The sequence below is a fragment of the Myiozetetes cayanensis genome, unplaced genomic scaffold (genome assembly GCF_022539395.1).
Source record: "Myiozetetes cayanensis isolate MyiCay16 unplaced genomic scaffold, myiCay2020 scf5-8, whole genome shotgun sequence".
In the NCBI taxonomy this organism is placed as follows: domain Eukaryota; kingdom Metazoa; phylum Chordata; class Aves; order Passeriformes; family Tyrannidae; genus Myiozetetes; species Myiozetetes cayanensis.
In genome coordinates, this window is record NW_026087742.1 from 33,174,797 (window position 1) to 33,201,799 (window position 27,003).

The 27,003-nt window shown below is 36.8% G+C and overlaps 1 protein-coding gene across 24 annotated transcripts in view; it reads left to right on the forward strand.

Moving 5' to 3' along the window:
- The window catches only part of DLG2 (discs large MAGUK scaffold protein 2), a 996,215-nt gene that overhangs the window by 793,691 nt on the left and 175,521 nt on the right, over positions 1–27,003 (forward strand). For all 24 annotated transcript variants that reach the window (XM_050332274.1, XM_050332275.1, XM_050332276.1 and 21 more), the window contains one exon: positions 3,346–3,448. In XM_050332274.1, the coding sequence (XP_050188231.1) occupies positions 3,346–3,448 (103 nt within the window). The remainder of the gene's footprint in view (positions 1–3,345; positions 3,449–27,003) is intronic.

Consider the following 27,003-nt stretch of genomic DNA (forward strand, 5'->3'; position numbering starts at 1 on the left):
TTTCTTTAGCTCTTCATCTTCAAGAGAGAGATCACTGTTTAGACAACCTAATGTAGTCAAGTCATTTACCTGTTTGACATTACTTAACCTGGTTTGTCTAACTTGGTTATCATCTAGATAAAACCTGCAAAAGATAGAACTTACGTGTTATTTTTTCTCTCTGACATTTCTTTTCCTGCTTTTTTGATTTCAGCCACTCAGATCTGTAAGTCCTCCTAAAGTGTCTATCCCCGACTATGTCCTAACAGAAAAGTGAAATTAATTTCAGAGAAATTAATTCACTACAGTGTGTTGTGTTTGCACCTTAGGCAATCATTTCTTCTAGAACAAGGGTGCAAAGGGCAGAAAGTAGACAGCTGCTATTTCAGGGGCTTCTTGTTTTTCTGTGGAAAAGTGAAAAATGTTTATGCAACAACTTCAGTGAAATTCCTGTCTTGTATTTATAGTCTTGATGACGTTATTAGGATTTTACTTATTAGTTCACATACGCATAGAGCTATTGTTTCTCAGAGGAGAAGGAGAATAAGCATGTGATTTCCTTATTCTTTAATACATCCTCACCTTTTGTCTATAGAGAGATTATTGGGATATATTAATGATTTTTAAAGCTTCTGTGCTATTAATACAAATCTTACAGACCACAGTGTTTCATTACATTGCTTAAGAAAGGTTTATGTTGTGAAGATTATAGTCTTCAAGCTTAAGCCTAAACAAAATTAATCTTTTTTTTTCTTGGAACCTTCCAATGTTGACTGGGTGACATCATCTATATACATCTCCCAAACCCAGGGACTCAGGAATTGTGAATGTTCTTTAAGCTTTTCTTCTTTCTTGGGACACTCTCCTACTCCAGTTATGAAAAGGAAAAGCACATAGATAAAAACTAAGCTCTCTATTAAAGGAAAGGTTCCATGGCTTCAAAATTGTCTTCTTCAGAGACACAGAATCAAGCCTGATGTTTCCTTTATGGCATGATATAGGCACTGTACTTCCTAAATGTAAAGATTCTCTTCAGACTTCCACAAAACTGGGAATATAGTGCTGAGTAAGTGAGTAATTGTAGTGCTGGTACATCTCTGCCCAATGCAATGCATTATCAAGTGTCATAGCACCATCACTGAGAAAAAGTAGGGCACAGCACCTCTTTTTCTAGAGCAGTAGCCTAAACTGTGTTCCTTTCAGGAAGCTGGTCTTCTCCACAGAGGTTGCAAACTAAGTTATAATTGACATAATCTTCCTCTTTAGGTATTTTCACTGTTGTGCATAAAAATAGATTTTTATGACTATGAAAGCTCTGATTGTCATCTTTGTTCTTTTAGAATTCACTTAATTATTGCCCTCTAAGGGGCTACATTCCTAGGCTGAATTTCAGTGAGTTTTTCCCAGGGGTTTATATGCACAACTTTGATGAAAGCTTTTGAACGTTTGTCTCTTTCTTTTTTTTTTTTTTTTTTTGAGTTTCCACCAGCCGTTTTAACAGCCATTGCTTTCAAACATGGAGATGGGACAACTGAGGACTCTCTTGTATAGACAAATTAGGATGTTTATTATATTATATTTGTCATATGCTCAGCATTTCTGCGTACAGTCAACAGTTCCACAGTATCATGTAGTCTTCTGGGTCAGAAACTGTGGTATCAGTTGGGCTTAATATTATTGCTATCACAAATCCGTTTTTCTAAGAGTAATTATCTAAACGTTGTTCACATACTAGCAAGGACTAGATTTTGTCATGCAAATATGCAGGAAACTTTTTGTCATGAGGGTGGTGAGACACTGGCACAGGTTACCCAGAGTAGTGGTGAATCTCTCATGCCTGGAAACATTCGAGGTCAGATTGGTTGGGGATGTGAGCAGCATGATCTAGTTTGCAGAGGGCCTTTAAAGAACCCAGACTATTCTATGACTCTTACGACTTGATGGTAAATAATAATTGTGTTCCCAAAACATCACATTCTCTAAAATTTGAAAAAAGAAGCAAATTAAGACTGACCAGTTTCTAAATGTTATGGATCAAAATTAATATATTCATCACAGACTTCACAGCTGTTATTTGTAAAGTTCTATGGAATCAAATTTATTTTTGTAAGTCTTGAAAATTTGTTAACATTTAAATAAAATAAACCCAATGTTTTCAATATGGGCTTAGCCATCTCATGACAGTAGTTGATAAACACAAATAGTTGCTATAGCTGCTAATTTGGATCTTGTGTTTTGAAATGTTTGCCTGTTAAATCTATGGCATGGTTCTTTTTCCTTCCTTGCCCATTATTTCCTTTCTTTTTTTCTTTTCTTGAACAAACAGAAATAGATTTCTGTCCCGCTGAGTTAGTTATATGTCAAAAGTTTCCTGTTCTTCACTGAAATATTATGAAGTGGAAACCTGTAGAAGTGAGAGGAAGGACAGATAAATAAATAAATAAATACATAAATACATAAATAAATAAATAAAATCTCACACACTTCAGTATAGCCAGACAATAACACTTCCCCTGGAAAGTAAGATTCAAGTTGTTGGAGCAATTAATTATTCTATATATGAATTTTATCTCTTCCTTGGGATACTGTCAACAAAACGTGTAACATCAAAATACAAATCAGAGTTCTGAAACTGCTCCTGAGTTTTACGGGTGTATCACCTACTTAGTTCTACTTTGTTCCACTTGCATTGCTTATGCAGCAAAATATTTTTAGGAAAATAGAACCCTATGGAAAGATCTGTGAATGTTGAACAGGCAGTTTTGGGTAAGCTGTGTCTGATAACAACTCCATTGCTGTCATGTGCAAGATACGGGGATATTTCTAGGCTATAGTAGGAGCGGTTGCATTAACAGTAAATAGTAGATGGCATTTTTGCTGTGAAAGTTCTCCAACCAGCAGCTTTTGTCAGACAAGTTCTATATATCTCCAGTTTTCCCTGATGCTGCTGACTGGGCTTGCAGAGTTTGGCTGAAGGAGCAGTTTCCTTGCTTGCAGTATTCTACAGTACCCTTCAAGCACCAGGGAAAATTTATCTTTTGAACTTGTATATTAAATGATATTGATTGATGAAGAGATAACAAATAATATTAGCTCAGTAGAGCAGGAAAACCCCAAAAATAGTGTTCAGAGAATATCCATGGATAAGCATAGTCAAGCTATGCTGTGTATGGTACTAGTGCACATCTTCATGAGCAGTCATAGGCAATAAATATCTTCTGAGCATTTGTGATTTTGTACTTTTGCTGTTGCACCTGGGCTATCTGGCCTTTACACCTGCCAGATATTTACAGAAAAACCCCACTTCTGTCTTTCTGTCTAATGCTGAACTACTCAGACCTGTTGCTGTTTTCCTTCCATCCGTAGGTGAACGGTATTGATCTTCGAGGTGCTACCCATGAGCAGGCTGCAGCTGCGCTCAAAGGAGCCGGGCAGACGGTAACAATCATAGCACAATATCAGCCGGAGGGTAAGTAAAATAACAGACTTAAAGACATATGGTAAAAGAGAAATGCTTTGAAGCCACTCATTTAACAGGATGAGGCTGTTGTAGATAGCGAGTTTCCCGGCTATCATCAGCAGTCGTCTGAAATGAAAATTAAAGTGACAGTTCTATCCAAAGGAAATAGACTTATTTTTGTCACAGATTTGCCTTTTAGAAGTATTTTATGCAACTGTAAGAGCTATCTTTAAATGTGCATATAATAAGACAATAATCAACATTTAGTTAATCATTATATTCTTGGTAGTGCTCATTTTATCTTCTCCTTCTGGAGACAGGTAGTGCAAAAGATAGTTTAAGAAAGAACAGAAACGCAAGGTAACAGGACATTAATTCTAATCTGACTGTTTAAAGGAAAAGATAAATGCTTCCTGCAGAATGTATAGAGCTTCCCACTGTTACTTTTGGATGACAGTTTCCTTGTACCTTCAGGGCAATTACATCTGGATAACAAGTACTTATTAGGGGAAATGACAGCTTTCTAAATAAAAGCGTCAACAGGAAATTCAGCAAAATGTCAGTTATTTAAGGTGGGATGTATCTTATCCAAATTTTGCTGTCTAATATTTAGCTTTCTAGAGGTTAAGCTAGTTTCAGTGAGAAGAAGTAGTCACTGACTGATTTGGAGTCCAGAATTAAAGGGCAGAACTTCTTCTTGCTGTCCATGAGCAGTGACTCAAATGACTATCTGAGATTCTCAAGGAATTTGTGAGATGATTATTTTCTGATGGGAACTAAAGATGGTTTTCCTCTGCAGTCGTTGTTACTTTGGAAGTCTTGCCAGATTAATTCACAGGTATCTGTGAAGACTTGCTGACATCGTGTTATCAGTTTTCAGTAAACAATTCTAGCTCAATTCACAAGTCCTGCTATGACCTGTTAACACAAGCTGTTGATTCTGCTTGATCGTGTCCAGCCTAGGACACGTGTAGGTCTCAGGTGAAACGATAGCTCTAATAACATGCTCAGCCAGTCAGGTTTCTTTCAGGGAAGATGAATTAGTACTGCCAGAATTTATCCAATATAATATTTTCTTTTGTTTCTCTGGATCCTGATGATGGCACACAAAGAGAAAAACAGCTGCTATTTTAGTCAAATGTACAATTGTGCTTCAGATCTGGAATCAAGCACTCATTTATTAGTTTATCTTCACTTGAGTCACCAAACAGAATAAATTAGGCTGTACTAAGAAATGCACAGATGAGAGCAAATGAAATTTAAACTGTCTATCTTTATTTAAATAAATGGGACATTAATATTAAAATGCGTAAGTGATAATCAGAGTTATTTCAAAGAAAAAGCATTGAAAAGCAATTCCATTACAGATAGCTATCCACACTGGATTCGGAACAACATCATGTTCCTGTTAGTTCCGGCAGTCTTGTTTGCTGTCTGGTGATTTTATACTGCAATTATCACCATGGTGTCTGAGCACTTGTAGCAATCACTGGCATTTCACAGTTGTTCTATGCCATTGTTAATACACAAAAAAGTACACTGTTTGACAGCTTTTTCCCATTATAATTGAACTTTTGGTAGCCATACTTTTACCCTACATTTTAGAAGCTTTATACTGTGTCAGATTCAGTTTTGGTGAACATGCAATTCAAATGATGCTGATGAAATCCATCGAGTATTTTATTGCATATTTATTCCATTTTTTCTCTGACATTGCTCCATTCACCAAAAACCCTGTTGAGGGCAGACTAGTCCCAACTACATGACTTCTTGTTAGTGAAGCAAAGCCAGTTTTCTGTTTCAGCCAAATAGCTCAAAACACACCAAAGAGAGTGAAACTTGTGAAGAACAGGGCCCAAAAGTTGGCCTTTTAATAGTAAATGATGGAATCTTTAAAGGTAGTGACAGTATACTCAGTAGTTGTCCAGCATGTGTTATCTTACTGCTGAAGTATTTAATTTTAATCTCAGGTGCTGGTTAATGCAAACTGTGTAAATCAGATATGAAATTATTATTCTTTATAGAAAAATCCCTAAGAGCAAAAAAAAATGAAACAATTTCTAAACAATTATTTAAGTAACCTTCACAGAGAATTATTTAGGGATTTATAGGTCACACCAAAAGGCAAACACTACATGAAAGGATAAATACTTCTTTTATTCTAAAGGTATTGCAGAACTCTTTTTGTCCTTTCTTTGAAATTTATACCTGATTTTATATTTACTGTATCTCCTCTTTTCACATATATTCAAACATTGTCATAAAATAGAGTCTTTAAACTGTACAACTCTGCTTCCTGCAGGGGCTTCCCGCTTTAAAACACTTCTAAAATTTATAAAGTACATAAGCAAAGTAGGCCTGTAACATGATTCTTCCATTTTCACACTGGAAATTCTGAGCTGTTGTTACTACAACTTTGGGTTTTTTTGGGGAGATCCAAGAACAGCCACTGCAAATATTACCAGTATGTTTTTTAATCTTTTACAGATTATTTCCAGGCTTTAGATGATACTGCAAAAAAAAAACTTTGAATGAAACCTTTAGCTATTGATATTTCAAGTATTGAGCGATGATGATAAAAGTACCAGTCTATACTATAAGCCAACTGATGTTTAGTAATTAAAACTGTGAGTAGAAAAAGCTTATGCTTCAATAATTTAGTTTGTATGAAGTAAAGAAAAGTTTACAGCACATTTGTCTTGGCCATTTCTCCAAAAACTAATATCATGCTATGCTGTGGGAAGAAAATTAGATGAATACTGTAGAAACAACTTTCAAAGTTTAAATGACCCTCTCCTGTTTCTAATAGAAGTTCATCTAAGCCTCGTATCCCCTCACATCTATATGTAGAGACTTTGCAGCAAATCTCACAAGAACGGTAACTCCTGCAAAAAAAAACTAGTGCTTGCCATCAAATAGATTTTATCCTCAGTATTAAGTTTCTTTTTCTCATCTTGTCTGTAATACACACATGCAGAGATGAGCTCAGATAAGACAGAATAGCGTCACATTTTTTAAGATGCTCTCAGACCTGTGCTTCGTGATGATGCTCAGCTGAACCATGGTGGTTGTCCCTCAGAGGAAAGTAGTCTTGGTGAAAACTCTGTAAAAGAGTACAGATACTGTGAGCAAAGGGAGAATAGAAGATACAAGCAGTGATTTCATGAGAAGGAGTTGAGTGGAAATAAAAGGAATAGTAAAAAAATGAAGAACTAGCTCCTCAGTTCTTTTGCTCTTCAGTCTCTTTTTTCTTCACTTACACTCACCACCTTTATTTCCCTCATCTCTCTGAGAAATAGAAAACAGAAGTATGAAAATCTCAACAGAAATGCAAATTCCAGGAACGAAATTATGGAAAGATTATTAAGAGCAAGAGGAAAACAAATCACAAAAATTTAAAAATCAGAGCTCAGCAGTAAGAGTATGTATTTAGGACCAGCAGCAATAACTGGGTTTTTTGAGTGATTCATTACTTTTATTTTAAAAATTGAAAATAACCTGTGTACTGTATATTATGTACACATGTACTGCCTAAATGGTGATCAAGTAAAGTTAAGCATCATGGTCTATTAATAGTCATTGTGGATGTAGTTCATGTGGAGGTTTATGGATGTATTCAGTCTATGCTAACTAGCCTGTGCAGGCTTCAGAAAGATAACCTTTCATATTCACACAGAAGCTCAGATCTTCTGCAAATGGTTGATATTAAATTAAAGAGAATTTGAGGACCAAAAGCTACTTAAAACAGAATTAGAATAGGAACTTAATCATTTATATTTAACTTTGCACTGCAATATTTAATATTCTTGGAAGCATTTTAACTTTTCTTCCACCTTAACAACTCTCAGATCTCTTTTAAAACATTGTACAAATATGAAGCCAGTGCAAAATTAAAACTTAAGCCTGGAAAATAGTCTTGGGGTGGAACAGTATGGCCCTATTAAAAAATTTAGTAGAAATTAAAATGGGAGTATATACCACACAGAGAAACACATTTTACACTTCCAGGTTTTTATTCAGAACCTATTTTGATTTTAATGGCAACAGTTGTAAATTATAGTCCAGCATGGAAGGAGTTAGGAAAACAAAATCATTTTGTCAGTTAAAATAAAATACATTTTTAAAGGAAAGTGAACTTTGGTTGAAATGGTGACAACTTGTCCTGAAAGACACAGCTTCAGATTGGGACAGACAGAATACTGAAGCTGCTAAAAAGCTTTATTTTAGTCTCAAATGTTTACATTCCTTCCCCCCTGCAGCAGCATGGAAGGGTAAAGTGAGATTTTTGCAAAAGGTTCTCTGCCAGTGGTCTGCAAGCTGAGCTGTGCTGCATTGCAGTACCTCTGCAGCTACTGCCTCACAACAGCCCCTGGAAAACTGTTAAACTGATAAGAACTTCCATGTGCTTTAAATCTTTCAAGCGAGCCAATTAACTAGCTCTCTAACTAGCTTGCATATAGGAAAAGCATTCATTGGTTAGAGTTTGATTAGTGCATCTGACACTGAAGGGGTTAAAAAGGTATTACCGTGAGAGAGTTTCTGCTTTATCGCTTTTTGAGTTGGCTGCTGCTTGGTGGCTCTGCTCTCTGCCTGTCACGAGGTGAGTAGCTGAGTTTTAGATATAGGAGGAGTACGAGAGGGAGAGATGCTGTGATAGGCAGTGCCTGTCCTTGCAGGCATTAGCTAAGGAAATTTTCGAAAAGCTGCACCTAAGCATCTCCTGGTCGCTGTGGTACTGAATTCACTCTTTAGTTCTTTTGCTCCTGAGTCTGAGAGGCTCCAAAATTCATTGAAACAGACTAAACTTTCATAAGCAGCCCTAGCTTGTATGAAAGCATACTCCTGTCTTACACATTTGTCTGACCTGCAGGTGCATGAGATCTGCTCTTTTGAAAATATCAGACAAAAAATCCAGGGGTCACTTTTGCAGGTCTCTGAAGTCATAGATAATTTTTAGCTCTTTCCCCCTTTTCACTCCCTGTTCCTACCTCAAAATACAAACACTTGTCTCCTGTTTTGGTGCAACAGTTACATAAATTTCTGATTCAGACATTTAACCTTTCCAGATGCCGTGGGAATTAGGTAGATAGAAAATACATGGAAAGAATAAGTAATTGTATTTATTCATCTTTGTCTAGGTTACTTCTATTCTTTGAAATGTGAATAGTCATGTTATAAGATCCCTTTCCCCAGCTGTTGAAAATCAATGTAGCTTAATTACTTGGATAAAGTTGAATTACAGCAGTTGACTTTCATCTGGAAGCCACTGTATCCAATTTGTAAAGAATGCGAGATATGGGGTTATATTTCATACATGTGACTTAAAGAACATAACATAATCTTGGAAAGGCCAAGCTGGATCTCACCAAAGGCCCATTTGCTGAGGATCCAGTTTTCAACAGTGGCCAACAGCTTAGGGAGAGGAGAAAGAACAGGACCATATAGATACTTGCACTGTGTACTGTCCTACTGATCAGGCGGGATGAAAAATTCTCTTCTTGCTTCAGGTGGAAAATACCACCACTAGAAAGATCAATAAAAGCAAAAAAAGCTTTAGAGGTATGTTTCATAGATTTTCCTGCTGAAGTTCAGCAAGCAAATTTTGTTGAGAAGCTTGGTCCATTTTTTTAAATTAGGAGCATTGAGAAAGATGGAGTAATATAAACAAGGAATCTCAACATCATGGCAATAGATATTTTTCCTCCTTGTATTTAAATGGGGTTTTTTACCTAATACCACAAGAGAAGAAGCATCATTCCAAGACAGAGAATTTTTTATTTCAGATCCTAATTTATTGATAATAGATGATAAAATTTTATAATACACCAAAGTTCTCCTATGCAGGAGATAAAGACTCCTTAAGTAGCAGTATTAAAGGCTGCTTTTTTTGCCCCTCTTTTTACTGTGGCATCTCCAACTCTACTGTTTCTTATTCACCCATAAAGCTTTTTAATGAGGTACAGAATAGTAAATTGTTTTTTCCAGCTCATGAAATGCCAGGCCTATACCTCCAGTACTTGTCCTAGATTAGGTTGCTCAGAGTCCCCATCCAACAACCTGCCTTTGAATGAATGTCATACCATCCCCATACCAGGGATGGCATGACAGATGATGCTGTCAAATCTAGTTCTCTTTCTTATAATTTTAACATATTTTGCTTCAACAAAAATGCCAGAATTCACTTAGCAAGAAATTGCCTCTCTTTTGCAGAGATTTCTGCGTGCATTAAGATGTTTAACAGGGCTGTGTGACTGCAATACGCAACTTCATGTAGTGGACTAAATGATATTTGTGTGTTCAAAACTAATACCTGACAATTAAACTAATCCTTGAGTGATCCAAGTTATGTCAGCACTTAATATACAGGGTTGAGATTGTTGAGATTGGTATTTGCTGCATTTCTTTCCATCTAGTAAATACAGCTTTGCTACCCTCAGGACAATTGCAGCAGTGCCAAGATAACACCCACTTGTGTGGCCATGTAAGATCTTTACCTAAGGTATAGCTTTTGTGCCCTAGTTGCTTCATACTATTTAGAATATACTGCTTTTATTTTTACATTGTTGGAATAAAGTCTTTAAGTTTATCTCATTGGAAGTTTCATGCTATGTTTACTTCAAGTAAAAAGCCCTAAAGCATATTTAAAATGAAAAGAATGGTTTAAAAGTCTCCCTGATCCACTTTCAGAGCATCTTCTCAGATCACAGCATTTCTGTTTGCCTGAGCTGTCCTCACCATGGCTTCCACTCTTCTGCAGATTAACTCTAGTCCCTAAGTGACTCTGCCTGTGTTTGTGGGCATTGCCCCAGCACAGGCAGATATTTTTGGGGCTCTTCAGATGCCACAGCTGAAGAAGCACCAGGGATTACAAATGTTTTTGTAAAGTCAAGCCTTCATAGACTTCTTCTAAGACACAAAAGGTTACATTTTAATTCCTCTGTTAAATTTAAAGATCACATTCCCGGTAGAATTACATAATGTAACCCGTACAACATTGAGCATTTTATAAAAAGCAGAATTCTAATCTTTTCTTTTTTTTTTTCCCAAATGTCAAAAAATGTCACTATGCAGGAAAAAGTTTTGGATATATTTTCTTAATAATTTATGCAGATTCATTTGTGTTTAATGTAGTCATCCCTGTCTGCTAGATTGTATTTGCTGTTTCCTTTCAAACTCTAGAGCTTTCTCATTTCCCATTTTCATAAATGTTTCAGTTTAAGTGCTTATTTTTTCATTGAGTCATGTTTGACTCTTGTTTCAATCAACAGTCTTCTTCATTAAAGAATATACAGTTGTCAAAGCCAGCTGTAGGGAATTGTGCAGGGAAGCATGATTTCCTTTAAAAACCCATCTTTTCTTCTTTTCATTTTAAATGTGAAAACATGAAGTTATGTGGTTGTTGTGGGGTTTTTTTCCCTGTAGTTCTTTCATTAAGTTTCCTTTACAGTGCAGGTTTAGGTGTTGTTGTTCATATGCAGTCTTCTGTGCTTAGTTATATTTATATGCACATGGAAAAGTATATCTGTTAAATCTTCATGCTTGAGATGATGAATTACTTTTCTTTGACAATTTATTAATTAAAGTTTAGTATTTTCCACTTTTTGCATTTTTGTTAAGGTAATCGTTAATAAGTCCTGTTGGGAATTCAAATGAGGAGTTGATTTTCTCTTTGCAACAGCTGTTATGTTTGCAGCTGCTAATTTAGCTGTTATATATGGGCTACAGTTTCTTCCCATTTTTCTTCCTTGTTTTAGAGTTCACTAACATTAAATCCCTCTCCCCTGTGGTTTTGCACTTACCTGACAGTTTTTCAGAAAACAAGACTTTCTTTCAATGGCAAAGACATGTATGGATTTGTGTCCTGGCCTTTTTGAAGGGGATATACTGCTGAGTGAGCAGAGGGGAGCCCAGGGATAATTCACTTTAGAACCAACATTTCTTATTTTGCTTTTCAACTGGAAAAAAAGAAATGCGTTCCATGAAAAAGAAGTTTTGTGTTTACTTTCAAATTTTACTTTTTAAGCAATAAGTTTTACCAATATTTTACTATTTTAATTCTTTCCCAGTGACATCATTTCATACATCATTTGACTTGAGAAGCTCATATTTATTTCCATCTATTTATTTTAAAATGTGTTCTCTTTTACTTCTTTTTGACTTTTGCACTTTGTAAAGACATAGTTTATTATTTGTTTTGCTTTTTAGTTACCTTCAGCATCAGATTTTTTTCCTTCTTTTGTTACAGTTAATATGTCTGTCCTATCTTATTGCTACTGCCTCTCCTAGTCTTCAAAGTGTCTTACACAACTTCAATGTTAGGGATTGTTATGGTAACTAGTAACTGGCTCTGGGTGATTGGTCTATTAAAGATGCTGAAGACTTCACAAAAAAATTTTTTATCCGAACAGTTTAACATGTTTTATTATATTAGAGTGTAGAAACCTGCTTTTCTCTGCCTTCAGGTAAATTACTTTATATAGAGACATGACTGAAAATACGAAATAGTTCATTAGCTGGGTGAAATTCACAATATAGTCAATATTACCAATGTTCATGTGCTTAAACTAATAACATGTACCATCCCCATGTGTTCAGCTTATATCCTCAGAGAATATAAATACTAAAATTTAACCATTCTCTGCAGTAATTTATGTAAAAATACTGAGCAAATAAAATGTTTTGATTTTAAATTATTAGTATATTCTCCTGGTGTTTCCTAGTGAGCTAGTCTTGAATCTGTTGAAAAGAAAAAAACTTAGTCTAACTTTCAAATCTATCCTCTAAGTTCAAGGTGTATTTGCATCAGTGTTTAATTAAAAAGAAAAATTGAAGAGAGAATTTCTGATGTCAGAAAGTTCTTTGCTTGCAGAACTTCAGCTAGGGAGGAAGAGCAATAGGAGATAGTGGTGAGGTTCTGGCACAAGTTGCTCAGAGAATTACTGGAGGCACCATCACTGGAAGTGTTCAAGGCCAGGTTAGATGGGGCCCTGGGCAGCCTGATCTAATGGAAGGTGTCCCTTGGGGATCTAGTGGAAGGTGTCCATGGCAGAGAGGTTGGAACTAGATGGTCCTTTCCAACCCAAACTGTTCTGTGATTCTGTGGTTGATTCTATGATACAAAGAGATTAAGGTTTCCCAAAGGATGTGGAGATTATCACCTGCTTCTGGAAATCTCATGCTGAGGAAAGACAGCAAGTCTGACAGAAAGTGACAGCTGTTATGGTAGCATTGCTAAGTACCACAGGAGACAACAGCATATCGGGGCTTTTCTTTGCCCAGTGCTGTGGCTGCTGTCAGCACAAAATTCTCAGTGAGTGTTAGGGACAGTCTTTCATGATTTGTATTTTTAACGTTTATAGTTCTTGGTTGGCTGGTTTGAATTTATTACCTATGGGTGAGCATGATGGCAGAGTGTGATAAATGAAACATAGAGTGTACACTATTTTAACAGAGAGAAACAAATAGGAAGAGGGAAGAGCTACACGGGTGTTCCTAAGAGCTGCGCTTGCATGCACAGCTTTTTTAAGGATTTTACTTACAACAGTGAATAATTGCCCGCTCCATGTGCCTTCTTGACTCCAATGCCTGCCTGTTGAGAGTAGTAATATGAGGGATCTTGACTGAAAGTAAAGATACTGATTTGAGGTGCTATTAATGGATAGGTGGCCATGGCATTATTAAGAACAAAAATACTATTGAGTAGACTTGTATGTATGCTCACATACACACATATACATGCAGCCAGTGGAAACTGGGGATCCATAGAGTCAGACTGTAAGAACTGCATGGAGTCCCTGCAAGAGGTTTCGTCACAGCTGTCATATGCCACACGTTCTCAGATTGTAGGTGCATATGAAGGCTAAGTAAGAAGTTAAACAGCATCAGATCGCACACTAAGCTGTTCCTGAGATAAAACTTATTTTCAGCAAGTCAATTCAATGCCTGTGAAAGTCTTTACTGCTGAGCTACTTCTACAATAAATTCCCCTATTTCCATTATCCTGATCTACGTCATTCTTACATTATTTGCCTTTTCGTGGCTAAGATGGCAGTTGACAAAAGAAGTAAGAATCAGATTTAGACTTGATTGTCAATCTCAATATTTCACTACAGACTCATTAAAAATACTTAATTAACTGCAGAGTCATTGAAAGAATGCCATATGTCATGTCAGTTTAAAAAACCCCTATTTTCGGTGCTAATTTTGAGTAAGAGAACCCTTACATGATAGAAAAATGCACTAAAGTTACAATGTATCTTTGATTTTATCCTCTATCACTTATATGAGTTATTGTATAATAGATAAATTGGAGAACTAAGTGAAAGCTGAAGTAAATGGAATTTTTTTAATTAAATATTAATCACAGTTCATGTGAAGAAATGTTTAAAGATGTTACTTCATGTAGCTACAAAGTTAAAATTTCCATATATTTTAATCTGAGAATTCATATTCTTTTAGAAGCTCTGGTATCTTGAACAGAAGTAATTTTATCCTCTGGTTTCAGGCTTGAAGATGGTTTCAGCTATATTATAGACAATTTTTTCTAAGCCAGGTGCTCAAAATTAAGCTCTGAAACAGAAATATCCTGATTTGAGTTATGTGACTGATCACTTCTCATAAAATTCAGTTTAATCATATTTTGCTGACTATCCCCTGACTTGCAGAGACAGGTATGTAGCAATAAGAACTGATTATGAAATGAGGACAGGGGAGAGAGCTGAAAAACTTGATACTCTGGCTCTTCTGTCATTTCATTTGTGGAGTGCTGGAAGTTTGTTGTACAACTAGGCACTTCAGTGGTAATTGTAAGAGGATTTTTTAGTATGTGTGTGTGTGTCCATACTTCTCAATGTTGCCCTTCTAAACCTCTCATTGTGTTACATGTGTATGTACTATTTTTTTGTGGAGATCCCCACCTCCTTAATCGTTTGAATAGCCTCTGATATAAATTATCAAAGCTATGTCTGAATCAAAATGATCTGCTGACATGGCTTGGAGGGTAAGACACAGGTAGTCCAGCTGGTGTCCCAAGGGTAACGTACCTGCATTATTTTTTTCTCTGCAATTATATGCCCTTCACCTCTGCAAAGTGCTCTGTGCCAGGTAAGTATCTTCTTTATGATGAGTTGCTAGTTGCTTTTTAAACTGAAAAAGGTGTAGATTAGATGATAGGGCAAAAATCTATACTCATAGCATGGTGAAGCACTGGAACAGGTTGCCCAGAGAGGTTGTGGAAATGTTCAAGGCCAGGTTGGATGAATCTTGGAGCAATCTGGGATAGTGGAAAGTGTCCCTGACCGTGGCAGGGATATTGGAGCTAGATGATCTTTAAGGTCCTTTCCAAACCAAACCATTCTATGATTTCAATCCTTTTCAGTTGTTTCTAAGCCTATGTCAATATTTACTACCAGAAGAGAGTTTTGTTCTTATCATTCTTGGATTGGATTCAGCAAAAATATAAGTTTGTGGTTACAAACGTTCAAAAGCTAAGTATACTGAACAGGTCAACAGGAACACCAGCGTTTCTGACGGTCAGTGTGTACTAACTCTGTCCTTGATTTTGCATAACTCTCTTCTGATTATTTTGTTAACATGCACAACCACCTTTAAGGATCAGAAATGTGTATTACGGATTAGCCAGTAATTGTGCCTTGAAAGTAAAAAGAGCAATACAAGTGTTAATTATTGGACAGAAACTGTAAGTTTCAATGTTAGAAGTCAATGTACATTCAAATAAAGAATTTATAAATTAATGTCATTACTCAAAAGCTTTATACACTTAGGATTGTCATAAAATAACCCAAGAAGAGGAGAAGCATTTGCAGCATCACAGAAATAACTGCTGCAAAGAAAAATGCTGACTATCTTAAGCACAGTAACTGCCATATTCTGTCTTATTGGTGAATTCCCCATAAATATTTTATTTCAGATAAAATTGCATCCATTAGTCTGGTAAGTGACTATATGAGATGAGTTTAATTACTGGGAATGAAACATCATCAGTTCTGAGCTAAAGAAACTCAGTCCTAACAGCATGTGGATAGGGGCAGACCTGGCTGGAGCCTGGGCCTCACCTCCAAGCTATTTTCAAGGAAATTAGAAGTGTGGTCATCTGTCTTTTGTTTGAATCCTTTCGTAACAGAAATTCAGGGAGTTTTACTAAATTGAGTTTTTTACAAATTCAGCTGGTTTCTCTGGAAATTTTCATCTGTTGAATGAAACATCTCACTTCAAAATCACAGGAATTCAGAAAAAGTTCAAATTGTTTCCATTTGAAAGTGCTTATGTGGTATCTTATGTGTTATACAGTTTAGGCATCTCATATCCACACTTTCTGCTTCTTGCATTGTGCTCACTTCTCCCAGGATATGCCCTAGATAAAAGCCCATAGTATGCCTCATTGCTTGGCTTTAGAGCAGAGTAGAAGTGTAGGAGCACAGCATATTTTCAATATTCCATATTTTCCAAATGATAGTATTTTCAGTTGACTGCCAGAAATATAATAATTTTATTAGAAGTGAGGTAGATAAATCAATTCGGTAAACATGCCCTTCTGAAAAAGGGGTACACCATCAGGAAACAGGTTGAGTTCATGCCTTTCAAGTTGCATTTCATTTCCAGACATGCACCTGTTATCTTTCTGTGATGTTTCAAAGTAAGGTTGTGGTATTGTAGAGAGGCACGGGAAAATCTGAGGGTGCTGAGAAGTTAAACAGTATTGTAGGTGATAGGCCTGACCACAAGGTTCAAAAAAAATGTAAAATTAATATTTTTGTATATTTATTTGTATTCCCTTCCATGTAACCAAGAGTGGCAAAATAAGGTAGTGGCTTTGTTGATGTTACCAAGTCCATCTCAAAGTGAAAACTGCTGGTAGCACCTTTTTGCCAGGAAAATCATATAACATTCCCTGCATTGGGATGTTATGCTAGAAGCCCAGATTCAGGTGAGTTAAAGCCAGTGTGTCTTCCAATGTGCCTACCAATACTACATAGTATAGTATATTGATATGATATATAGAGAGAGATGAAAATTATTACATAAATATAATATATACTATGTAAATTGTATATTTCTATATATTATATAAATATTATGTTTAATAATATGTTTAATGTTCTCTTTTTGACGATGCCAATACACTTCATAGAAGAGACTAGGCACAGCAAAGCTTTAACCTGTCTGAATCTGGGTCCAAAAGCAGTAACCAAATGGTTGATATTTCTCTTTTGTGTGAATAAAGGTCCAGATGTGATACTGTGCTGTCTGTTCAGATGTCTGTTGTGGTAAGAGACTGATAAAAAACATTTACAGAAAAGTCAGTATTTACCACTGTCATAATTGTTCTGCCTCTTGCAGTAGAGTTTTACCTTCTGTAAGGAAATTAGAGGGTATTGCGTCGTCACTTGGGTAGATTCCCTGTGACATAGGTTTACCTGGAGTCTCTCGTCTTCTACTTAGGAGATATTTTGCCTTTCAAGTGTCTCAATGTATTTCTCACTTTACTAAGAATGATTGAACAATAGTACAACATATTTCTCCAATCCAAGGGAGGGTGTGTTGTCTCCTTTAGTATTTCTAGATCTGGAAAACAATTAGGTGAAATAAGCTGTTGATACTGAGACCTTTACAACATCCATTTAGTTACAAGTGGTTCATAAAACTGTCCTAGCACTCTTTTTTTTAAAAAAAGCATTAATACTAATGCAAGTGAAAACAATGACTGGTGATTGCTGTTTGCACTTGTACTGCATTCTCTCCTGTCTCTTTACATTGTTTCTAAGTTTGGAAACTGAGTCATATTTAAATTGCTTGCATCAGTACAGTACAGTAAATAAAATGGCAATTACTGAGCAATCTGCTTTCTAACACATTTAAGTGATTTATGGCTGCAGTAGACAATGTATTAAAATTCTGTCTGTGAAATTAAAAATATAATGGCTTCAAACAGCATACAAGCTCGAAGGAAGCTATAAAACTGCCAAACAATTACTGGCTACCACCATGTGGTGAGTAGTGTTAAAAAAATAGAAAGGTAGGTAAATTTGTTCAAAAAGAAAATAGGATTTAGATTGTTTAATAGTTTTTATTTCAAACTCTGCATAGGAAAGAATACAGTGTTCAATTTTCTATTTCTGTTTCCAGAGAAAATAATAGCATAACCAGTTTTAAAGTTAGCCTTCGTGGAACACTAACACGAATCATAAATTTTACACTGGGCCAGGGAATCCAGGGGACTTAGAGCATGGAGCAGGCAGTGGGCATGGAGCAGCAAAAGGACTGAAGAGGGCAAGGGCTGCAAAGCCCCTTTGTCTGTTTTATCAGAGCCTTGGAAAGCTGTGCAGGCAACTGCCTCCAGCTTTGTGAAGGGATCAGTGTCCCTCAGCTGTTGGTAGGAGGGACAAGCCTGGCTTTCTGAGGCTCTCCCGTTCTTCTGCACCCCAGTTCTGCCCCTTTCTCTTTCCCCCTCCTTTTCATTGCAGAAGTGACCTGGGCTTTCAAGCCTAGGCCAGAAAAGATCACTTTTTCCTGTACGTCAGAGGAATTTGGAACTTTGTGTGTAAGAAACTGGTCCCCGCTCTTCCACTGTGATTATCATAAAGAAGAGTTCTGTGAGGGTTTTTTTCCAAGCCCGAAGGAGATGCTTTCACATCTTTTCCTTGTTTCCCCACAGATTTTCACTCTCAGTTCATGGTCTGTTGTGACAATGACAGCAGAAGAGGGCTTCTTGACCTCGCGATTAAAGCATAAGATTGACAACCAAGCATCGTGGGTTCTTCTTAACTCTGCCACTTGCATTTGCATTGCTTATCAAGGTTTTGGGTTTGGGGTGTTCTACCTTTTTTCTCTAGGTTATTCTGCTGTTATGGTATTGCAGACCACTTTGGTCCTTTATATGGTGTTGTTTGTAAAATCAGGTGTCATGTAGCAAAGGGATAATGGAGCATGATAATAAGATCGTTGTGGAATTTGATGAGAAGCCTGTTCAGCACTTCCCATTCACCAAAGCAGTCCTGCTGATCTCACTGAGTGTTGAAGCCAGGGGGACTTTTAGTGAGTAATGTGCAAAAACAGGCTCTTTGACTGTGGCTTAATCCTAAGGTACATTTTGTGACTTCAGTGGAAGCTGTGCATGTCCAAGAATTGTCATATCAGTCCATTTTCTTTTGTGAAGTACTTGGAGATCTGCTGGGCAACCAGGCTTTTGTTCGAGCTTTAGTGTGCACTGCCATAAGTGAGCTAATCTGAGGCATGTCTTTGGGCATAGGTGTAATGGTTGTGAGCACTATGGTTAGCACCATGTGTTTTGGGAACAGGAATCCTGCATTAAGTGTAAGAATAATTCATGATTTTAAGGGGTTTTATTATGTTCATGGATTCAGTTAATTGTGTGCAATTTTTAAAAATCTTTTTATAACTTCAGATGATACAGGACTCCTAAGTCTTTTTATTTGGTGTGACTTTCTCTTAGCTTACACAATACTATAGTGTGTATATTTTCTGGGCAAAAATGAATGAAGTCTGGAAACAGAACTAATTGTTCCATAAGGAGATGAGTTTTATTGACGAAAGCTGGGATTTCACGTTTTTATATCAAGACTGCAATGCATTATTTAAAGTGATATAACTTACTTTATAAACAGATTTTCAAGAATTCATAAGTAAACATACTTATAAAACAGTTTTATTAATAGGTCTCTTCAATTATTTAATAGTTGAAGCCAGATTTTTTGAGTGCCTTCTTCAACAGAGGTTGCCATATAATATTTTCATTCAAAGAATTACACAACGAATTTTCCTCTTTATAAAATTGAATATTTTCAATAGATCTGATACCAAAGGCATGCGCCTTCTTTTTCATAATGGCCGTCATAGGTCACTGTTCTGAGGCAGCTGTTTCCAATTTTTAATCTCCCTTGGTTTTCTTTTCACTATAACCAGATCTGTAATCTGATGAGGTTTGTAAATCTTGCTTGGGGCTAAATATATATCCCTGTAATGTATTTGACCTTAAATTGTTGATATGTATGTTCAATTGTAACTTCATTCTAATGCAGTTTTTGTCTGGGAATTATTATATAATGCTATTCAAGAAGTCCTCAATTGTTTTTGTGTAAGAAATTTAGATATTAAATAGTGAGATAAATTTCTAGAGTATTCATTGTATTCTTACTGACTGGAGAGATTTGCTTCTTCATATCTGTGGTAAAGGTTGCTGGGCTTGTGTAGTTCTTATTTATGGGGCAGTATTTTATTGAATTTAGGATTAATATTTTGTACTGCTATAGTCCCTGGAAGGCCCACTTGCAGGTGGTATCAAGGCATTGTTAAAACACAGAGTATAAAAAATTCTAGGTGTCTCTGACAACTGACAAAAAGCACTAAAAAACCAAAGACAGCCAAATATCCCAAGGGAGCAGTGAGGTGATATTGGCCAGCAAGGCATGGTGGGAGTCCAACTATATCAGGTTTAACTTCATGTAGTACAGTTAAAGTCAAGACTTTGAAAAAGCACGGTAAAAGTAGTGTATAGATAGTCCTGAATTTTTCCTCTAAGCATTAGGGAATCCCTAAAAGAAAGTATGAGGGACCTGTCCAAACATGTGATATGCCGATATCAGACACCCAATGTCATGGGCCAGATTTGGATAGGGAGGTCCTCCATGTTGTGCATGAAGTATCAGAGGACTGTCTAAAGTCCTGTTTGTAGTTATTGTTAGTGCTGGGGTAGAGATCTGGTGCAGCAGGGAGAGGGGTATACAGGGGAGCTCGAACTGACCACCAGCACACTGATGTTATTCTTGTGAAATGGTCCCGAAGGATGTGACAGTTTTTGTCGAGGCAATAGGGTAGCAGAGGATTGCAAACCTGTGGGACTGTCATATCGTGACAAGTGTGACAAAATTGTGACATGGTGAAAGTGTGCATGAAAAATATCACTAAGTAAACTTCTCCAAGTCAATGACAGTCTTTCACAGTGCCCATGGGCACACAAGAAGGGTTACATGACCAAATGTGAGACATGTGAACACACATGCACATGCCTATACTTCTTTCCTACTCCTGATCCCCTGTCTCTCTGTGCTTTTCCCTAGCTTTTTCCTATTAAAAAAATTATCCAATTTCTTTTTATGCCATAAAAACATTGGATCTTTCAAATCAAAATTGTAAAAGTTTTCATTGCAGCATATAAACACTTTATAGTCATGGCTCATGTTTGATTTTCATAACAGTGAAAAGATCAAATTTGCAATGAGTCAAAAAATGTAAACATGAGTTAAGTTACCATGATATAATCCCATTCCAGTGTCACTCCTGTCATTAACTCCAAGCTTATATCTCATCATTGTACAGAGCTGAAGTACAGGTTTTCTTCTGCAAGCTGCAGTTTGGAGATATGCCATGAGACTGCAAGGGTCTCTTGATGCTGCTATTGTGTCAATGGCTTGTCATGCTTTTGGTCACAGGAAGGTTCTTTAAAAGAAGGTTATAAAATTGCAATAAATAAATAAACAACATTAATGAATAACATGCAATTAATAACATGCAAATAATGCTTAGGCTTTTTATAAACGAAATTAAATCCAGATTTTCCTATTAAATAGTCTAAAATTATTTATAGCATGTTAAATGCATTCACATTTATTTCTCTCTAGACTGTGAATATTTAATGCACAATAATCAATATAAAGTTCAAAACCTGTGGGTTTACTTATCAAAATAAGCCTACAGCATTAGCAATCAACAGAAACTAGATAAGAAAATACATAATTAGTACTTCCTGTATCTCAAATTATTTATACAAAAACTGTGTAGAAAATTGCTTTATCTATTATTTGTACTATATTTCAGTTAATTTGTCCAAATAATTAAAATGCAGTTTCTGATAATAGGATGGTAATGAAAAGAAAATTAAAAAATATGATGTGTTCATGAATAGAAGAACAAGAAAAATGTCTGAGAAAAGTTTACAGATCTGCATTGTAAACATTGAATCCTATAGGCCTTATGAGAAATCTTTTGTTAAACAGCACAGTTTATTACTTTGTTATGAAGTAATTCCATTTAATGACATTATGGTAGAATCTTTGGGACAGGAGTTCTCATCATTTTGTCTTCTGCACAAGCGTGACCAGTTCATCACAGCTCACGTTGTAGTCCTCTACCCAAAACTACGTTTCTTAAGCAAAGCTTTCACCCACTGCTGGCCAGAGGGACTTCCTAGAGAGGAGCAGCCATGAGTTAAAAAGTTAAGTACTCAGGCTTACAGGTCCATGTGCCAGCAGGTTCTAAGCTCTTTGCAAGGTTGCATGACCATGGAGACCCTGGTCTCCACGACCAGGGGTGGGAGCTGCAATGCTTAGGTGCCATCACACCTTGATTGTCTCAATGCAGGTGTGGCATTTTCTTGTCATGCTGCAGTAAGACACAACTGTAAATTTGAGGGTGAGACCTCTAATAAAAAGTCAGGTCCTTAACAGGCAATAAAAACGCAACAGTTTTTTTGTTGGACAAAAGGCCTTCACAAACAAATATTTGCCATGATTTAGGCATTACTTCAACAAGCATGGCTTTGCCATTCAGCATTTAAAACACAGCCAAACCATTTTACCCTTATGGACATGCATGAGTTGGTCTAAAAGCAAGAAAATAGTCCCTGGACCACTAGGGTATATATGGGAAAAGATCCTTCTTCTGTAGACGTGGACTTGCACGAATCATCTTAGTGGCAGCAACTGTACTCTTTAGCTGAGTCTGTAGTACTTACTCTGGCTATAATCTTAATAACAAAATAATAGCTTTTTTATGATTCTAGTTCTAAACTTGAGTTTTCACTCAGTGTTAACCTTATGTGGAAAAAACCCCAAATGAAAACAACCCCCAAAACCCAAACAAAACCCCAAACAAACAAAAACACACACCAAAAAACCCATAACAAAACCCCCAAACTGGGACAAAAACCTGCCTTCTATGGTTACTTTTTTCTCACATCTTTTGGCCTCTGTTCTGTATTTTGCCCTCTGGCACAATTCTGTTTTTTCTGGTTTTGAGTTTCGGTTCAGTTACTGACCTATCATTCTTTTAGAACAATTGCTTCCTAGAGTGCATCACTTTTAAGAAGAAATCACAAAGTCATGGGCTAAAAAATAAATTTATTCTAAAGAATACTTAAATCTTTTTCATACCATGGTACTTTACAAAATTCAATTAACTTTCCCAGTGTGATACCTTTAAGCTGAAATAAGTAAAAAGTGCCGAGTAATCATTTTACTTGTTGAGCAAAAGCTGACTAATTTACTGGCTCTTTCTCCTGCTTTTACCAACACTTTCTTATGCTTGGGTTATGAACACTAGAGTGGATGTTTATCTAATTTTGAGTGAATATTTCTCACAGCTTTGGTTTCATAATTTTATAAACCAATTTAAATGGAAGAGCATACTTGAATTGATGTTCTATATATAAACTGTGTCAGTTTCATGATTACTTTGAAAAAGAATTTGTTACTGCTGATCAAGATGAGATCAATATCATATCACGTTATAAGAACTTTGCATCTAGATGTCATGTGGCTGATCTTGTCTTTGTTTTCTTCCTCTTCCTTCTTCAGTTTTCATTTCCATCTCTTTTATATTGTATCCTGATTTTATACTGATTTGTAAAAAGGTGGATTTATAGAATAGTGCTTATTGTATTGAGTTAAGCCTATCTTCTTTTATTGAAATCTGAAGGATTTTGCCCTCAGGAATAAATCATCTGAGTTCTTTTATGTACCTTTTATAAGTACTACAGCTTTTCTCCGCTCATCCTTGAGGTAAAACTGCTTTTAATTCAGTATTTTTAAATTAGACTTGATTCTCCTAAGTTTAATTAAGAGTGAAATCAAAAAAAAATGGAAAAAATTCAAAGAATTTGACAGCGCTGAACTGAAACGTTTTTGGTCCAGTTCGGAGCACAGCTCAGATCAGAGACATACCAGAGAATTGTAGTGGCCTTTAGAAGTCTTGCTCAAGTATAACTGCACCTGGGTATTCAAAGCTTTGGTTTAACATTAAATTTGTTTGCTTGTTCTGTGACCTGTACTGCTGCATCTTGTTTATTTTGATTCTGTTCAGGTTCCATTTTACACTTCCTATTATTACATCTAAAATGTTCTATTTTATTCTTCTTTTGTTGGGACTCACTGTAGTCATTTAAATGCATCAGTGAATAGCTGACCAAAATGTTTATGGAAAGTGCTTTATCCTGGCATAAATTTAGTTCTTGATTTCAGGTCATGACCTCTGTTCTGTACTCTAGTCTAACCAAGAACTGTTTTCTCTCTAGCAATCCTTTAACTATGTAAATAAGCAATCTTGTGTTATGGTCTCAGATATCTTCCTTCATGTATTACTTCTGTTTATTGTCTCTATCCTTATGTTTAATTCATTCAAATCCTTCATTACTCTTATTTTGTTTTCCCCACAGTCCTCTAAAAGAGTTCTGTTTTGCCTTTTTTATTGTTACTTCTAATGATACAATGGAAAGTGGTTGATAACTTTTCCGTGGATTAGGTTTTATTAGAAAATGTCAATTGTGCAGAATTGGCTTTTTGAAAACTCCATATGACAACTGGAAATTGGGAAAATTACTTTTACATGTGGGAGTCAGAGTTTACGGCTCTCAATTGCCTTATTCCCATACTATCTCTCTCTGCTCACAGTAATCTGTTCATGCAGACCATTCAATTTAAGTGGCTCCAGCAGTTTCAGGATCAAACCTGACACTGGAAAAGGAAAAAATTTATTTTTTTCAGTAGTTTAGTTTTAGTTCCAGTTCGAGAGAATTTTGTTTCTAAAATTCAAGTCTTTCCTTAAGATGGAGAGCATGTTTCTGACTCTGCAAACCTCTCCATTCTGACACTGTATAGAACTGTAATCTGGATGGGTCAGAGCTCAGCTCTCCCTCTAGTGCACTGAGGAAAAGCATGCATTGCACCATGTGCTGATGAAGATCCCTTCTGACAAAGGCATGGTCATTTCTACCCCATATTTTCTCTGCACACCTAGTCTTAGGGTATATGTCTGGTGTATGTAATCTGTGTGCCTCAGTCGCTGCTCATCTACAGACTTAACTTGCCTCTCTTCTGCTCTGTTCTCTTTGCATCCTATTCAAAATTCTCTACTCTGACTTCTTTTCAGTTTTCCTGCTTTGACACAGTCCTTTACTACATGTCTGTGATTTAACATTCTTAAGCTTCTTCCTCCTGCTATGTCTATTGCTTCTTCTGTTAGGATGTATACCAACAGATCACATATCTTTCCAAAGGGCTTTCCAATGCTATGCAAACCTGAATCTCTTCTGAACACATCCACCTGGGAGCCAGTTATTCAGAACAGTGCTGCTGTGGCGGAAGGATGGACTGGCTGAACTATCCATTCCAGCTCTAATCAGTTTGTTCCCAAGGTCTGTGGCCCCAGCGTGTGACTGGCTTTTCTTCCTGACATAAAGAGTAACATTAGTTTTGTTTCTGAACCTATAACCTTAAAGGTCTACTGAAAACTGATTTAATTCAGGCTGAATTTGAACTTTACAGACGCTGTAGCTGATTCTCAATACCTCCTCCATGTGGAGCTGCTCCTTTTCTAATATAAGACCTTTCCAATATTGACCTTGTTTCCCAAGTGCTTTGTCTGCACACGACTATAGCTGTTTAATGGTATGGTTTAAATGTATTGAACAATGATGTATTGTGTTGAACCAAATCCCCAATTTGTACTGTATAAACAAATGATGGAGAGCCATTCTCAGCCCCTGAGATCTGACACCCATCTACCCTGCCTGTGATGAAGGAAGGACAAGCAAAACCAGGGCAACAGCAGCACTATGGGCTGGCTTGGTGAGTCACAGGTTGTTGCACCTGCTATGCATTAAAAAAAAAAAAAAATGAATAGCTCTTAAAATAAATATTATTTTATTATAAAGATTACTTGAAATTGCATAGCAACTGTGCGTGTGCCCTGTGTTCACATTATACAATCCATACGGCATGTGCTTGGGGATAGATTTACTCGTGTGAGCTTAGCAGGTGCAAACAGCGCAAACTGATCTCTCTGAAAAGACATTATTGTCTTCAGCCCTCCTCCAGAATTTTTCTTGTCTTAAATTTGTAGCTGAGGCTCAGCTGGAGTCTTACTGATTGGCATCTGTCACACACGTTGACACAACACGTCTCACAAGTGTTATTAGTCATTGTTTTTCCGGCATGGACTTTCTTCTGCTGTAGGCCACAAGATTGGCTTCAATCTCTGTGCTGCTAATTGTTTGCCTTTTACGGCATGGAGAACATAAGAGATAATAAGAAAAATAAGGTAGGAAGTTAATAAGGATTCAAATCAGTTTTCATGGCAGTTTTTAATGACTGCACTCCCTGCTTCTTCTATCTCCCATTCCGTTCACTCTTTTCTGTGTTGTTCTGTAGTGCAACAGTGCTGCATCTCATTTGGCAACCCAAGCTGATGTTTATTTCATTCTTCTGAGGCTTTCACAAATGCAGGAATTGTTTCAGAGTGGGGATATATGGTTTGTTTCTCTTTGTGAGAGGAGTCAGATTTTTCTCAAAAACAATCAAGACTTCATTTCTGCTCAACTACCTAAATCCTCTAGTTTTTCTTGTGCTTTTTCAAAACTCACAAAGTTTTCCTTGCTACAGATTAACTTTAGGTGGGTCACGCTCTCCTGGCAAGGCGGGTCACGCTCTCCTGGCAAGGCACATTGTCATAATCAAATCAATTTTCTGAGCAGTAATTGAGTGTTGAAAGCATTTATCTTTTTGGCTGTGCTGTGACTGTGGAACAGAGGGATCAGAAGTGCCAGCCCTCCTCCCCTGCCACTCCCCTGAACTTCAACATCAGCAGGAGCATGATACCACTCCCTCCATCTGCAAGAGGGTCAATTCACCCCTTTACTTACCTGAGATTAGGTTTTCAAATGTTGTCCAGCCTCAAGAAGCTGGCACCACAGTTACATCCAGGAACGTGATAAATCACATCATCCGCAAAGTGACTCTTTGGGGAAATAAGCCATTCTCAGGGGGGTTGTGGTGGCTTCCTGCATACATAAGCTGTTACCACGGGATGTGTTTGTTTATCAGAAAAGAACAAGGAAATTGGTACGAGCAGTGACGGGGAGTTATTCTGTAATGTGGAGTTTTATCAACTGCAAGTTTTGGGGTGTCTTTCCCAATTCTGAATGTTAATGTTGTGATTCTCCTTTTAAAAATCTACATGTGCTTTATGCAGTCAATCTGCCATTCATGTAAGTGACCTGAATGAGTGCTCAGCTAACATCACAGAGGGAGGTTACCCACACCATAGGGAGCAGCTGACTAGCCTATGTCCAGAAGACAGCTCACTACTGCAAACAGTGGGTGCATCACAGCAGCAAGATGTAATAGCAGGATGGAGGGATCTGCTATTTTGGCAGCCAGAGCAGGCAGAGGAGCCCTAAGATGGCAATGTTTCACTGACTCACCTGTCTTAGTGACACCACAGAAACAGAGGCAAGTGAGGATGGTGGGCTGGAG